This window comes from Coenobita brevimanus, chromosome 30 (assembly GCF_032717465.1).
Source record: "Coenobita brevimanus isolate Jiangsu-jjx chromosome 30, ASM3271746v2, whole genome shotgun sequence".
Classification (NCBI taxonomy): Eukaryota; Metazoa; Arthropoda; class Malacostraca; order Decapoda; family Coenobitidae; genus Coenobita; species Coenobita brevimanus.
Window position 1 is genome coordinate 44,859,487 of NC_136983.1, and position 17,014 is coordinate 44,876,500.

Genomic DNA, 17,014 nt, shown 5'->3' on the forward strand with positions numbered 1-17,014 from the left:
ATTATAGGGAAAAAAATCAATCAAAATGGCTGTTCCTAATTCCATTGTGTGTCACCGCTGGACGACGTGAGGTTTTCTTGTACGTAAAATAACCCTAGCATTAGTCAGTGTGTGTGTGTGTGTGTGTGTGTGTGTGTGTGTGTGTGTGTGTGAGAGAGAGAGAGAGGGAGAGAGAACAAGGTCTGTTGGGCCAATACGAGGTTATAAGGTGGAAAAAAGGCTAATTCGACAAAGATCCAACCAACATGTAGGAGACAAGGATATACAAGAGAAAGGCTGTCCCCAGCTATACCCATTTTACTCCAGCTTGGCCTACAACTCCGCTCTTTGTCTTGAATGACGAGTTGTATATCATGTTAGTCACGAAGAAGTGTCGTGGAAAGGATGTAGAGCCATCGTATTGTCTTTGAGTTGCATGAAATAAGCTGCAAAAGGACGAAAATCTGGGCCAAGTTAGGATGACAGGAGTAAACCGAATATTTTTCTTGTTTGGAGGTGCCATCTGTCGGTAGAAAAGAGAACCATGGCCACAGGAGGGCGATAGAGCCAGCAGGGGGTCAGTGCCTTCCCCCCCCTCCTCCTTCCATTTCCCCCCACCCCCGCTTTCCCTCCCCCCTCTGCTCCCCCCCTTTCCCTCACCCCCCGCTGCTTCCCCCTCTCTTTCCTCCACCCCGGGTTAGGTTTAAAAAGTGAAACCATCTCAAGGGCGCAGCGGAGGAGGGGAGGAGGGAGGCAGGAGGGGCGTGGGAAGCAGGCAGGGGTGATGAGACAGGCAGGAAGGGGGCGGAGGAAAGCGGACCAGGCAGGGAAAAGGAACAGGGAAAGTCAAGGAAGCGGACGAGGCAGGGAAAAGGAAGAGGGAAAGTAAAGGAAGGTTAAAGAGGAAAGTAAAGGAGGTGCTGTAAGGAAATACAGTCAGGGCCACGGTATGGCAGGCAGGTGGGAGAAATAATGAAGCATTAAAGGAAGATGGAATATACCATTTAAGGAAAGTTGGGGGGAAATGTATATCTATGAGGAAAGGCATGAGAAGAAAATAAAGCAGCCACGGGTAGGTTAGGCTGGATTAGGTTTGGGTAGGTAAGGTTAGGTTAAGGTAGGTTAGGTTAGGTTAAGGTAGGTTAGGTTAGGTTAAGGTAGGTTAGGTTAAATTGGGTTAGGTTTTGTTTGGCTAGGTTAGGTTAGGTTTAGCTAGGTTAGATTAGGGTATATGAGTAGAGTACAGAACGTATAGTAGCAGCAGTAGTAGTAGTAGTAGTAATAATAATAATAATCTATATCTATCTATTGCCAGACGCCTCAATCCCGTTTGGGGTGGCCACAAACAAATCGCCTCCAAGTCGCCCTGTCCCCGCCATTTCACTGCCCTGCTCCCAACTCACACCCCCCTCTCTCATATACCTCTCCACCCCATCCCTCCATCTCATCCTCGGCCTCCCCCTCCCTCTTCCCCCCTCCACCTCACTCACATACATTCTCTCTGTCAGTCTTTCACCCTCCATCCTCTCCACATGGCCAAACCACCTCAGTGTGTTCCTCATAACGCTTCCTATCACATCTACATCCACACCACAACACTCCTTTATATCCTCATTCGTCAACCTGTCTCTCCATGTGACTCCACAGGCTCCTCTTAAATAACCCATTTCCACTGCTCTCACTCTTGACTTGTGTCCTTCCAACAACGTCCAAGCTTCACTTCCATACGTTAGAGTTGGTATCACAATACTGTCATGTAGTAACTTTTTCACTTCCATGCTCACTTCCCTGTTTCTTATCACTGCTTTCAAAGAGCCAGCAACCTTTCTTGCCTGCTGTACCCTTTCAAGCACTTCACCCTCCAAACCTCCATCCTTACTCATCACACTACCCAAGTACTTAAACGTACTCACATTTTCCAATTCCTCACCATCCAACCTCGCTGTACATTCACTGACATGACCTCTCTCAAAAACCGTCACTTTACTCTTCCCTACATTCACCTTTAGATTCCGTTTCTTACACACTCTCCCAAACTCATCCACCAAGCCTTGCAGCTCCCCTTCGTCTTCACTTAACAACACAGTATCATCTGCAAACAACAGTACAGGGAGTTTCTAAACACTATCCTCTCTCACCAAGGCCACTCCAACATCCACTACCCCACCTTGCACCTCTTTTATTACCACATCAATGTACAGATTGAACAACCATGGAGACATGACACATCCCTGTTTCAACCCAACTTTCAAAGAGAAAAATTCACTAAGTTCACCATCCACACGCACTGCAGCCTTAGCACCATCGTACATACTCTTCACAGCATTCAACAACTTCCCATCTACTCCATAATTCTTAACACTTTCCACAATCCTTGTCTATCCACCCTGTCATATGCATTCTCCAAATCCATGAAAGCCGCATACAACTTCTTTCCCTTCTCTAGAAACTTTTCCACTAAAGATCTAAGAATGAATATCTGATCTACACAACCTCTTCCCTTCCTAAAGCCTCCCTGTTCTTCTCCAACTAATGCCTCTGTTCTTTCTCTAACTCTGTCAATAAGTATCCTGCCATACACTTTTCCTGTTATACTAAGAAGACAAATGCCCCTATGATTACCACACACTTCTTTTTCCCCTTTTCCTTTGTACAAGGGAATAATTATACCTGACTTCCAATCCTCCAGGACTCTACCATCCTCCCAGGCCAATCTGCACATCTTCCACATCCATTCTACTACTATCTCTCCCCCATGCTTCAGCATTTCACCACACACTCCATCAATTCCTGGGTCTTTCCCCGATTTAACTTTCTTCATTGCTTCCACAACTTCTGTCCTACTGATTTCTTCCTGTCTTCTCACCTCCCTCCTTCTCCCAGCCATTCCCCAGCCACTTATACTCGCATTACTTCCATCCTCTATGTTCAGCAATTCCTTGAAGTGTTCTCTCCATCTGCTCACTTTTTCTCCCTTCTCCACTAGTAATCTACCATTTTTATCTTTCACTCCCCTGCTAACTTCACTTCCACCCTGTCTTACTCTTTTCACCTCTTTCCAGAACATTTTCTTACAGTCCCTCCACTTTACACTCAAATTCCTTCCAAATTCCTCATCCACTCTCTTCTTACTCTTTCTTACTAATCTTTTCACCTCTCTTTCTTTCTACATACAACTCTCTCTTCCGCCTCTCAACTTATTCCACGCCCCTATTTCTCATCCATTCATTGTATGCTTTCTTCTTTTGTGCCACAGCCTGTCTCACCTCTTCAGTCCACCACGCTGTTCCTTGCACCCCCCTCCGTCTTCTCTTCCTTCCACACACCACATCACATGCTGCACATATTTCTTCTGTAAATATCCTACACACACCTTCCACGTCTCCCATCTGCTCCAGTTCATATTTGCCCAATCGTTCCTCCACTTCTCTCTTATACTCTGCCTTTTTCTCATCCTCTTGTAACCTTTCCACTCTCCTTGCAACTACTCCCTCTCGTCTTTCCCTTCTTCTATTCCTCCATCTTACCTGAATCCTAATTCTGGCCACCACCAAGTAGTAGTCAGAAAGTCCACTCCCCCAACCTCTTTAAGCTCTTGCATCCATTACACATCTTCGCATCCTTTCATCCACACACACATAATCAATCATTGCCTTCCTTTCATTCAGTTCACCACCCACCCTTCTCATCACTCGCCATGTATACCTGTGGATCATTTTATGCCTGAAGAGGGTATTGGCTATCACCAACCCCCTCCCAGCACAAAATTATTAATAATAATAATACATTGCTTGGGGAAGGCAAAATGGTCCCTACACAAAGCCATAGTACAGTGACACATCTGTTCAAATTTCTGTGATGATTGATGAACTCACAAGACTATGGCATCCCTCAACGTATGTCTATGTGTGGTTTAACTTTTGACCCTACAAATACTCGTAAAATGTCACAGAAAAAGGAGGAGGAGAGGAAGACCAAGACTCGTCCATCACAGCAGCACAATAGGAGGAAGTGAGTCGGTATATCCCTCTTGTTCATGTCGCCCCCGGGCCATGACAGCGCGATAACCCTTTCACGCACTCCATTATTTTTTTGTTTATTTTTGCTGTTGCCCACGTGTTTTGCTTAATTCCTTGACGTGTAGTTTTGGTGGTGGTGGTGGTGCTGGTGGTGGTGGTGATAGTAGTAGTAGAAGTGGTGGTGGTGGTGCTGGTGGTGGTGGTGATACTAGTAGTAGAAGTGGTGGTGGTGATGGTGGTGGTAGTAGTAGTGGTGGTGGTGATGGTGGTGGTAGTAGTAGTGGTGGTGGTGATGGTGGTGGTAGTAGTAGTGGTGGTGGTGATGGTGGTGGTAGTAGTAGTGGTGGTAGTGATGGTGGTGGTAGTAGTAGTGGTGGTGGTGATGGTGGTGGTAGTAGTAGTGGTGGTGGTGATGGTGGTGGTAGTAGTAGTGGTGGTGGTGATGGTGGTGGTAGTATTTTTTTTTATAGTAGTGGTGGTGGTGATGGTGGTAGCAGTAAGGCAATAATAATAATGATATTAATAATAATTATAATACCACAATTGACGATGCAGGGTCAGATGTCACCCACCAGTGCCGTAGTAAGGAGTGCTTCCCAAGGTTCAGTGTGGGGACCCTGCTCTTTCTAATCATGACAGGGGATACTGACTCAGAGTTGCAACATTCACAAGCGACAATTTTGCGGTAACACAAGAGTCAAAATGAAAATTGAAAGAGAGGGGAATGTGCACCTTCTATAAGAAAATTTAACCGCATGTTGCACTGGACGGACGTAAGCAGAGTGGCGCTGAATGGAGAGATGTTTGAAATACAGTACAGTATTGCAATGTGGCCACCTCAATATCAAACACCCGATTCTATACCATTTCCATCACGCTGACATTACGGCAGAAGAACATGTACATAGCTTATAAGTATATATGAGTGAGGATCCAACCACCTCCCGTCATATTAACAAAGTTGTTGAGACAGCCAGGAAACTATCTGGGTGAATTCTGAGAACTGTCCATAAAAGGGAGAGCGGATGTATGCCAACCCTGTGAAAAGCCCCCTGTTCTACCCAGAGTGGAGTACTGTTGTCAATTGCCGTCACCACATAAGACAGGTGTTATTATAAAATTAGAAGCACACCAGAGAAGCTCTACAAGCGTGAATTATTGGGAGAGACTAGAGGGATGAAAACTTCAGAGGAGAAAACGATGCTGGGCAATTTATGTTTGGCAGATCTCGTAGGGAATGGCCCTAAATGTGGGACTGAAAGCTAACCACCATCAAAGAAGAGAAAGAGCGCTACGTGAGGAGTATGGAAGACACAACACAACGACTAAAGACCATTGTGCACAACTGTTTCTCGCAAAATGCATCGTGCCTTTTCAGCTGTAGCCAGCGGAGATGATGGAGCTGACAGGAATCAAGGCAGAATCCTTCAAACACAGACTGGACAGATGGCTAACAAAACTGCCAGACCCGCCCCCAACACCAGGCTGCACCAGCACAACCCTCAGTACCTTGCCAGCGCTGCGGGAGATGAGAAGGGCACTGAGGCTGCCTTAGTACAATGGAGGTTTACATTCAACAAAGTAGGCTAAACCTCCACATACTTGTAACTCAAACCAAACGTCGTTTCTTTACTGTTAGAGTGGTAGATGGTCGGAACTCACTTCCAGCAGATACTACAGCTGCTCCAACTCCAAACCCCTTTACACAAGCTCTGACACAACATCTTGGGTCCAGACTTTATCAGTATTATAGCAAATGCATTTTATTCTGGACAAAACACTCTCCAACTTGACCACTTAGTTAAGCTGTCGTGTCAGCCGCTGTGGGTCTCTCCCCAATCTTTACTTCTAATGTATGATGGGGAGACCAGTCAGGTGAATAACCAGGCGAGTAATTCACCATTCAAGCCCCCGGAATCCTAACTCCACCACACAGGCATTACTGTGTTCTCATATTTTCCAAGTATTGTCCTTTATATAGATTGTTGCACATAACCTTTAATATAAAGTCAGCCCGACTATAATCAAGCCAAAAAAAAAAAAAAAGAAAGAAAAGTGCCACCCCTTGTCCAGTGCTCCTAGCTCCGTGCCTCGGTCCCTGTCAGCACCTCAACCCCATCAACCCCCACACCTCGGCTTCTTACATTCAGTGACTTCAACATCCATCCACCCCTCCCGACCTTAAACCCACTCGCCGAACTATATTGCGTTTACTCTAACCTGACAAAGATCACAAATCCCTTTCAGCTCAGTTGATATCCAAGTGTACTGTTGTCAAACAGGAGGGTCGATTTGACTAGCATCCCAGAAGACCTGTTCCCTCCTCATAGCTAAGGCCCATCAGGTTTCGTTTCACCACTACTTAGTCTTCAGATTGGGGAGGTGGCCCAGTTCCGTCAGATGAAAACAAACGGACTATGGTCATGTGAAATGAAGGACAGGGTAAAGAGACAAAAGTTGTCCCCTCCTCATTGCGTCTGACAGTTCTGTTCGCTTCCTTCTGTGACTACGTCTCACTTCAGCCAGCCTTTTCATCAGGTGATTAGCCCAACCCTTCCAGAGAAGAGACATTCATAGTTAATTACCCTTTAGTTTAAAGGCTTACGGCCTTGACTGCGTGGCCCATTTCATTGAGCACCTGACAATTTCTTACCTTTGTGTTTTATCTTTCTTACTTCTCCCCACCTCATTATTTAATGGGAATGATGATGATGATGATCATGATCATGATCATGATCATCATCATCATCATCATCATCCAGTGAACAAATGGTTTCCACCCACAATAAGACTGCTCTATAAAAGAAAAAAAAAAATCTGCATTCTGGTACTTATGGCACACGTTGATTTCGTTTCCACGATCATCCCTCAGTAGAAATGCTAAGGGGAAAAAATAAGTAGGAGGTGTATAACCTTCTGTGACCCTCTCTGGTGCTGACCCAGTGACCCTTATTAAATATGCATTTCACAATCATCACCCTCGTTTGCACGCAGTTGTTACCTTAGTAGCTGATGGTACTCATACCATGTTAGTATTATAAGTCTTCATTTTATACTTTGTAAAACGTGAATACTAATTCTGTATAAGAGAATTTACAACATTTGTTTAAGTTTAGTTATAAAGAATAAGGGGAAATGGCACTATTGATCCGGGCCGGGTATTCACCTTAAGAATGTACCAAGAGTTCCCACGTGGAGTGAAGTGTAATGTTGCGAAAGTGCCTATTATATGGAGTCCACAAAACAGCCACATTTATCAGAATTAATAAATCCCGCCCAGTAAATGCATACGTGGTCAGGAGTATGAGTGGGAACCCGAATTTTGCCCCAGAGTTTACAAGATCCTGGTGTATGAAAAGATACGACCCCCAGGAGCGTGAAGCAGAAGACGCCAGCCAAACACAAGCAATGTCCACGCACAAATTAGAGGATTCTCCCAGCCGAGGCTATAATGGGATGGCCAATGGCGTGGCACCCAAGACACCGTTTTTGATAGGGGTGGCTGGGGGAACGGCTTCTGGGAAGGTAAGGCATCTTTGTTCTGTTATAATCCAGAGTGGTTTTAGAAGGTTATGTTGCAAGCTTTGTTTATGTGACACAGTTAAGCTCGAGACGTCATTTCTGTGTTATCAGTCGTAACCTCCAGAGGGTATTGTTCAAGTTGGGTTGCTGATTTTAGGTTTAATCAATAGGGGCTCCAGAAAATTATACCCAAGCTTTGTTCACACGGGTCCAATGTGACACATTTCACTTAACGCATCGCATGCCGGAAGCAGCATCATGCAAGGGGTGACCGGCATTAGAATATGATTATTTGTTCCTACTTAGTAACATTACCCTCCAATACACACAACTTTTATGGTGATGAAAATAGTAATCAGTAATGCATAATCTTTCCTGCTTTGCAAGAGCACCAATTTTAAGAACTTTACATGTAAACGACTGTTCTGCGTAATTCTGTGCACTACTTTTGTTGAATTTGGTCATTGCCAAGAACAGTTTATAAAATTAACTAATGTAGCAGTGATACCACCAGAAGTATTTATTCATCTTGGGAAGAGTCTCCTGCAGCAGAAAGCTTAGTGAAGACCATAGCTAACTCTGTCAGTTGGAAGAGTCTTTAACAAGATCAGAATATAAAATACAGTAAGTTCTCTTAATGTGCTGGTAATGTGTGCCAGAATGTTTGTAATTTTTCTATACATCTGGTACTGTATTATTAATTTGAAAGCTGGCTGAACAGCTTATGAGGTAACAGTGGAATTTTTATGGACAGTTACATTTTGTTCCCTGCGTGTAAAGAAGTGGGTTGGCGTAGGTTAATGTCCCTTCCCGTAACACAACTACGGCAGCTCAGAGACAAACAGCCACCTCTCACGGGATTATGGCATCTGGTTGTAGATAGATAAAACATTTTATGATACAGTATTGTGTATTAAAAAAAAAAAAAAAGAAAATGTAAAAGGACATGTGGTACTGTATTGTGTCATTGTGGGAACTGCCATGTTGATGAGGCCTACAGACTGCACTAGCCTAGCCTTCAGACTTGTACCATCAAGAGAGTCTATCTATCTATCTATTGCCAGACGCCCTAATCCCACATGGGGTGGCCACTGACAAATCGCCTCCACATCGCCCTGTCCCCCGCCATTTCACTGCCTTGCTCCTAATTCACACCCCCCTCTCTCATATACAGGTAGCTAATATACAGTGTATGGGATTGGCTCTTACTGTTCCTAAGATGAAAGATAATGCCTAAGTAACACTGTCCTATCCCCACAAGGCATTCCAGGTGTTAATGATATTTGAATCACAAGAATGAAATGAAGGCCCTTTATGTCATGCCTGCAAGGGGAGGTGGGTGGTTTTCTAGCTTTAATCCCTTGAGTCTGAAGATGTCATGTTTATTGGACAGGGTATTTGGTTCTTGCTCTTTCCAGATCTTTGTACAGTATTCAGCTTGCAGGAGACTTCTGGAATTGGAGGAATTGTAGCCATCCTTAATCCTTTACCAATAAGGTCTTTTTCAGGTTTAGTTAGTCGTTTGGTTGTTGTTGTTGCTCAAGGTTCATCCAAAATGTGAACCTGGAATCATTTACACTTCTCTTTCAGCCCACCATGCTTCTTTCTGAGGATGAGGAAGTACTGTAGTTAAGGGACATTTGTTATATTGGTACCACCACTTCTGTCTGCAGCATCAGAGCCATCTGGAGCAGCCAAAATGAACTACAGAATACAGTATATTCTTGTGTTGAAGGGGGTAATGTGAGAATGGTTGATACCATTACTTTATTGATTATCATATTTTATGTGATATCTGGTGGATCTTATATTTCTAAGTGTGATTTGATGATACAGTTTAGTAGACCAAGAGTTACCTGGCTCAGGGGTTCCTAAATGGTAATAGCATGTGTGTGATTGATGAAATCACACTGATAACATCATGGCCTCCTCCTCTGTGTTGGCCCTTTGTAAAGATGCTTTGTTAGATTATTGTCCCCCTAACGTTTATATGAAGCTACCGAATGAGGTGAAAGTTTGGGGTGTATCAGAGCCTTGAATGATGAGTGAATGGAGGAGTGGCCCATTGGATTGGGCAGACTTGGGCTGTCTGGACATTTGCTACTCCTCACTCTGCCATAGGGTTGGAATGGAGGTCCAGATAATGATGGTGGTGATGATAAACAAAAACTTACACAGGGTGAGGCGGACGGAGCGTCAGTGTGTCGTCATCAGAGGAGCAGGAGCAAAGGTCATTTAGGAGCTTTTAGTCTCAGAGGAACTTCTGGTCTGCTACAAAAGTACCATTACTGTACATAATAATAATAATAATTATTATTATTATCATCATTATTATTATTTTTAGGTTAGCTTTAACCCCTAAAATGCGGCTGTGTACGGGCGATCCCCCCGCTGTGGAGGGGTTGTAGCGGGGTCTGAGTACCTGTGGGAAAATATTTGCCAAAAATCATAGATTAACCCTAGAGCATTAAAATTTTTATGGCATATAGTACTTACATTCAGCTTTCTCCTGAGCCACATGTTGAGCCTTCATTGACTACCAAAGGACTTGTGAAGACTTGCAAAGTTGGGTAACAAAGTCTTCACTCTCACACCTCCAGAAACCCGGTTTTCTTTCTACCACAGCCTCAATCTGTCACAGTACACTTTATACAACAACGTACAGGTTGTTTGGAATCCGTATTTGTAAATGAGCACTGAAAATAAGGCTAAAATGAACGGAGCGCACGGCCGACATGCAGCGCGGTGGCGATCTTCCCGTCACTATTGTCACATTTGCCTTTTCTTGGCAAAAAACACGTATACTACATTTTTTTTCATCATAGGACTTCGCAAACGTTTGCCTGTCACTATTACGGCCATAAAAATCACTGTCACTGCCAGTATTGTGGATTGGGACTGAGGAAGACCACCGCGGCGCGAGTTTATTCAGCCTTACGGCAGGCACTTTATTCTCGCTCCTGTCGGCCACTCGCACTTCATTTCTGTCGCTCACTTTCACTGTATCTGTTCTTTTTTTTGCCTTATTCATCAGTGTCACTGTCCAGTGTTATAAAAATAATATTTTCTACACAACAAACTGTCACTGTCAGAACATAGAATAGGAAAATATGCTTTCATCTTCTTACACTGGAGTGACTGTCACTCGCAATACTTATATTATTACTATGTACAATTATTTACACCAAAAAACACTGTCACTGTCATTGCTTTTACAAGTACATACACTAATTTACACTCATCAGGCTGTCACTGTCAGCACGTAAAAGAAAACTAAACAATATTATCACTGTCACTCTCAGTATTATTTCAAAGAATCTTACCCTTATTTTCAAAATCTACTTAGGCTGTGGTAGTCAAAGAAACACGGGTAAGCACAGAGGGGAACTTTGCACTCTTTGCACTGCAAGGAGGTGCGCCTAAAGGTTCTTTCCTGCCTGGTAGTGTGGCTGCACACATGACACCTCCCCAGTGCTTTCCCCCTCTTTGCAGTGGCTGGCAGTGGCTCCAGGCGGTGTCGCTGAAGGTAGGCCATACACTGTAGGCGGTCTGGAGGTGTGTGAGGGTGGCGTTTGGGACCTGTAGAAAGAACCTGGCCGTAACGCTGAAGCAGCTGGTAGACACAAGTCTTGGAAAATCGTCTGAGAGAGTAGTTGGCTGGCTTCCTGTTCTTGATTTTATACAGGATGAAGGCGTTCAACATGCACATATCAATCAAGTGCAAGAACACCTTCCTGTACCAACGACGATTTTTCCTCAGGCAGTCAATCTCTCCAATCATCATATCAGACTTGTCCACCAGCCGCATATTGACGTTATAGTCAGTTACAGCATCAGGCTTCATCACAGGCTCGCCAGTCCTTCTGTCGACCTTCCCTGTTACCAGCATTTCCCCCTTGTGTACTGTGGTGAGCATGTTCACGACTCTCTTATCATGCCACCTGATCGCAAGCATCTTGTCAGATTTCTTCAGGTGCACGTCTCCCCGCTTTGACTTTTCAGCCTCGGGGAAGGCAGGGTAATGTGCCCTTTTGCTTCTGACAGTGCCACAGGAGCCGACGCCGTGTTCAGAAAGGTACTTGGCGAGTTTAGGAGCGGTATAGTAATTGTCCGTATACAGGACATGATTCTTGCCAAAGTACTTTTCCAAAAGCACTTTCACTACCGAACCAGAGAATCCAAGGGGGTCAGTCTTATCCAAATCGACATTGCTGGCGGTGTAAATGACGAAGTCAAGGATGAACCCCGTCTTGCAAGCGTCGCACAGCACGAAAAACTTGATTCCAAAGCGGTGGCGTTTGCTTGGAATGTACTGGACGAACCGAAGACGGCCCCTGAACAATACCAAGGACTCGTCAATCACGACTTTCTTGAAAGGGCGCAGGAACCTCGTAAACTTATCCTTGATCATGTTCAGGATTCCCCTCACTTTCCATAATGGGTCAGTTTGGGAAGGCTCATCATTGTTCGCGAAGTGAAGGTAAGTCATCAGCTGCCTAAAACGATCGCGGCTCATGTATTTATTGAAAATGGGTGTTGGGCACAGCTCGTCAGAAGTCCAGTATTCTTCTAACTTGTGTTTCCAGTTGTCCGGCATTAGCAACATCAATCCAATAAATACAAAAAGTTTGCGGATCGTAAGAGGCACCCATGCTGCCATCCGCGATGTGGATGGTGTGGCCGCCTCACCTTCTCCTTCGCGAACTGGAGCACATTGCCCCTCGTACCTGTTTGTCTCGGTACAGATGTGCTCCATAACCTCGTCGTCAAGGAAGGCCAACAGGTAGTCAAGGCATTCACCATCCTCGTCCACAGGGAAGTCAGCCTGAAGTCCACACCCACTGTCGTCAAAGGGCAGATCCTCCGGCACAAAATCTGATCCCTCTGACCACACGAAGGCATCCAGCGTTCCCTGCCTAGGCTGGGAGGTGCTTGGGGCGGCGGGGGGTGAGGCAGGTCGTGTGGGAGTGGGTGAGGCAGGCGGGGCAACAGTATGTGAGGCAGAGGCTATCCCAGGTCGTGTTGGTGTTGTGGTGGTGGTGGTGGTGGTGGTGGTGGGGACATTATCACTGGGCTCAAGGTCACTCGCGGTGGCGTGACTGCCGAGTTGCCTAGTGCGAGTTCCCTCCCTACGAGCTAGCCTTATACTAGGGGACAAAGTTTTTGCTCTACCAACACGAACACTAGGCCTACGAAAACCTCTCAAACGTAATGTTGCACGTTTACTTCCCTTTCGAGGTGGTGAAGGAGACTCCGACGACTCAGGAGACAGGGCAGCAGAGGAGGAGGACGAGAGAACAGGGCTGGGAGTACGTGGCGGGCTTGCGGTGGCGTGACATGGCGTAGGGGACAATGGCGGTGAGCTGGGGTCACCGCTCCTTTTCCGTTTTTCCCCCTTCCCATACTCGAGGCCCCTTCTCACAGGAGCCTTCCCTGCTGAGGTGCTGGGCACTGACACACTCTCCTCCAGCACAGAAACAATCACTTCTGGCCCGGACTCTGCACTGGATTGTGTGTCAGACTCAGCCAGGCTCGACCACACACTGACATCACTGCCATAGTCCATTGAGGCTTTCAAAAGTTCTGAGGCTATTGCAGAGTCACTTAGGCCCTTAGTAGTTCCTGGTAAGGTTTTGAAGGGGGTTGAGGTCACAAAACCCTTTTTCGGAGGGCTAGAAGGCACAGACTCGGAAGAGCTCGAGTTCGACATGGTGTCACCGTGGCAGATTTGCGTGGACTGACGCTATTCTGGGGCAAACCGCGCGAAAAAATGACAGTGTGACAACTGGGGAAACAAGCGTTTCCCAATAGCAAAAAGTGCTTGCGAGATGACGGCGCAGATTGACACGTATCAGCCGTCCGCGCGTTGCCATATCGCACGACGAGGGAGGGCCGCGCATCGGTGCGTCGGTGGGTAAAAAAAAATGATACTTGACAACAACTGAGGTCAGTAGTACAAAGGTCAAGTGTGCTAAACGTAGCTCACGGGTGGCGGGACTGATAGACAATACCAGCTGGAGCCTGCTTGCCCGCGGTTATTCAAAATTAACTCAAATCGCAAACGCGACGATCCGCCGTTCTGCCCTTTGGGCCGACCGTCGCAAATGCGACGATCCGCGTTTTAGGGGTTAATGTGGCATCTGGTGGACATTGTATTTCTGACTACTGTATAATTTGTTCTGTTACCATTACTGAACTTTGTATTTTTATGTGACCATGGTGGATGTCATATTTGTAATTATGATTTGTTCTCTTACCATTACTGGCTTGCTTGCTTTTTTAATGCGTGATGTTTGGTGGATACTGTATTTCAGAATTAAATTCGTTCTGTTACCATTTCTTTATTTTTTTATTATTTTTATTTATTTATTTATTTTTTAGGTGATATCTAGTGGACATGATATTTCTGACTATAATTTGTTCTAGTCAACAGTATGTAAGCGTATCATGGAGCGTCTGGGTCAGGATGACATAGAACACTCACAGCGCCGTGTGGTCTGTATATCTCAGGACGCATTCTACCGCCCACTCAATCCTGAAGAAAGTGCCAAAGCCCTAAAGGTAAGAACACCGCTTTAGTATCATGTAGTGTGGTACATTATATTCATGACTTAGAAAGCTGGTTGGGACAAAGGAGTGTAAGTGAATCACAAGAAAAATTCCAGTACAGATATTATGACGGAGGATTACAAGGTTTAGTAGGTGCCAGTTTTCTTGTGCAGTAGCTACTGCTTGTGAAGTGGTATTTATGATGTTAGTTCAAGGTTTTGAACACAAGTGAATTCTTTTGAACAACCAGTGCTTTTGAGAAACTAAAGGTAAACTGTTTGGCAGTTATGGAAGAGAAACAAAAGGTCAGCCATTATTATATTAAGCTTTCTCAGTTTAGCAGTTTGTATCATGGAAAATGCACACACATGTAAGTCATGAAAAGCACAATAAGTTCATTGTAAATGAGTCTCCCCCCCCTCCCCCCCCTTAATCAAATCCACTTTAAGAAAAATTGCTTATTTCATTTCCACTGCTTCTTGCATAGCTGATGCTGCAGTTGCCTTCAGTTTAGTGTATCAGTTCTGTGGGAAAAGTTGGGAGATTTTGGAACGTATCTCTAACTATTAGTGTGGACTGCCTGTACAGTGGTCCCCGTGATCCACAGTACTGCTATCCACGGTTTCAGTTATCTGCGATCAACCTTGGTCAGAAAATATTACTATAAATGGAAAATTCCAAAATAAACAATTCATAAGTTCTGAATTGCTTACCATTCTGAGTAGCGTGATGAAATCTCGTGACGTCCCACCCGGGACATGAATCATGCCTTTGTCCAGCGTATCCACGCTGTATACGCCACCTGACCGTTATTAGTCACTCAGTAGCCGTCTCCGGTATCAGATTGACTGTTGTGGTATCACAGTGCTTGCGTTCAAGTAATCCCTGTGTTACTTAACAGTGGCTCCAAACCGCAAGAGTAATGATGCTGACAATTCAGATATGCCAAAGAGAAGCCATAAAGTGCATCCTTTATGTGTATATACCGTATAGGGTGTGGTACTATCCACCTGTTTCATTTATCCACTAGGGTCTTGGAACGTATCCCCCACCGATAATTGGGGGACTCCTGTACTGTATATCCTTGATTTGGTTTGCTAATTAAGGGACACTGATGTATGTAAGCCAGGAATGGCATTGCAGTAATGTGGACCCTCATTGTACTGGACACAATATAATGGACCCCTCCATTAGCATTTCAGAATGATGTCTATTGTTTCAGAATAAATGCTGTTTGGCATTCAGTTTCCTTTGTTTAGAAGCATCCTTCCCTCATGGTTGTAGTAAAGCACACTAGGCTTGTCTGTTCTGTCATGTACCCATAACCTGTAATCCTAAGCTACCGTAAACTGGGGTGAATTCGGACGATTTTTTCAATTTTTTGTGCCATATAATCTAGTTTTTAATTCAGTCCAAGATCTTAAGTACTGTATGTTGAGCTGGTCCACTAGGGTATCGAATCATAGCAGTACAAAATTTAAAATGTTTCATATATAATTATAGCAAATATAGTAATGGGTGTCCGAATTTGTACTCAAACTTTGGTGAATTCGGACACACTGTATAAATTTGTACATAAATAGAAAATGAATGCATATGACTACCCTGGGTTCCCAGTTTAGTCTCGGACGTACGTGGGGCCATTTCGGACGCTCTGGGGCTTTAAAAAAAAATGTTCTTCCAGTACAAAAATAATGCCACTCCCTGACAAAATAAGCTAATGACTATAATGAGATATGAACACAACAGCAATTTTATTTTTTTCCTTGGTTTAAATAAAACATATTAGAACACATGTAGATAAGATAAATCTAGCTACAAACCTTAGTACTGTATATGGAACAATAATTTCTTGACTAATAATTTCGTTTTTGGAAGACTGATGGATTATAAGTTACAGGTGATATTTATCATGATTATTTGGCTTTACCAGTTTTTTGCTTGCCTTTTTCACTACGATAAGGACCTTGATCTCCACCAGTTCTTTTCTTAAATGTTCGAGTCATTGGGTGACCTTGTTTAAACAGGTAGTACCATAAAAGCTCAAGAGTATACCTGTAAATGATACATATGAACCCAATTACACACAGTATCCACATCTGGCAAATTATAAGCAATTGTACGTTGTAAAAAGTGTTACTGTACTTTTTCGTTCATACTCCCCCTGTCCGAATTCACCCCATGTCCGAACTGACTCCAATTTGCATTAAAATTTTAAAAATTCATTAAATGCCCAGTTAAGAGATTAATTGAGAAGATAACACCAATTACTTACTTTTCACTTTCACACTACGCATGAAAGTACATCCGGGCACTGAAGATTTTCCTGCATCTATTCATTAACATTTCTGCCAAAGAAAGTTTGCCAATGTTTAAAATTTTATTCTTTTTACATATGTTTGCTTTTTAGTATATATTTGGTATGTGTCACGTGATATATTAAGTATCGTTATACACGAAATTACAGTAAAGAATTACAAACAATTGGGAGCAAACAGATTTCTAATATGTTTATTCATTAATTATTAATTAATTTAAACAACTTTTTATTGCAATAATATCCGAATTCGCCCCGAGTCCGAATTCACCCCAGTTTACGGTACTTAATGTCAAAGTCACTTTCCTGTACATCAACTTTGACTCGTGTGTTACCGGTTTTCTGTGTTATTACACTATAATAATGCTTTCTCTGGGTTTGGCTTTCTCAGCACTCAAGAAAAGCAGAATTTAAAACATTAAAGAGTAAAGCTGTAGGTCATTAAAAATATGAATTAGATGCCCAGTAGTACAAATTGCAGTTATAACAACTTTTAACTGTATTTCCACCCAATTAGTTCAGTATAAAGGGGGTTCACTGTACTGTACATTAAGAATCCTCAGTACAACAAATTGCTGTATACTGATGCATCTTTTAGATTTTATTTTGGCTGCATACAGTTCATTTT

General features: G+C 43.9%; 1 protein-coding gene across 1 annotated transcript in view; it reads left to right on the plus strand.

Annotated features, from left to right (window-relative positions):
- The first annotated feature begins 7,393 nt into the window (after positions 1-7,393).
- Positions 7,394-17,014, plus strand: part of LOC145395187 (uridine-cytidine kinase 2-A-like) — a 59,514-nt gene continuing 49,893 nt past the window's right edge. Inside the window, exons 1-2 of the mRNA XM_080268877.1 lie at positions 7,394-7,523; positions 13,947-14,081. Of these exons, the coding sequence (XP_080125003.1) occupies positions 7,407-7,523; positions 13,947-14,081 (252 nt within the window). The 5' untranslated portion in view covers positions 7,394-7,406. The remainder of the gene's footprint in view (positions 7,524-13,946; positions 14,082-17,014) is intronic.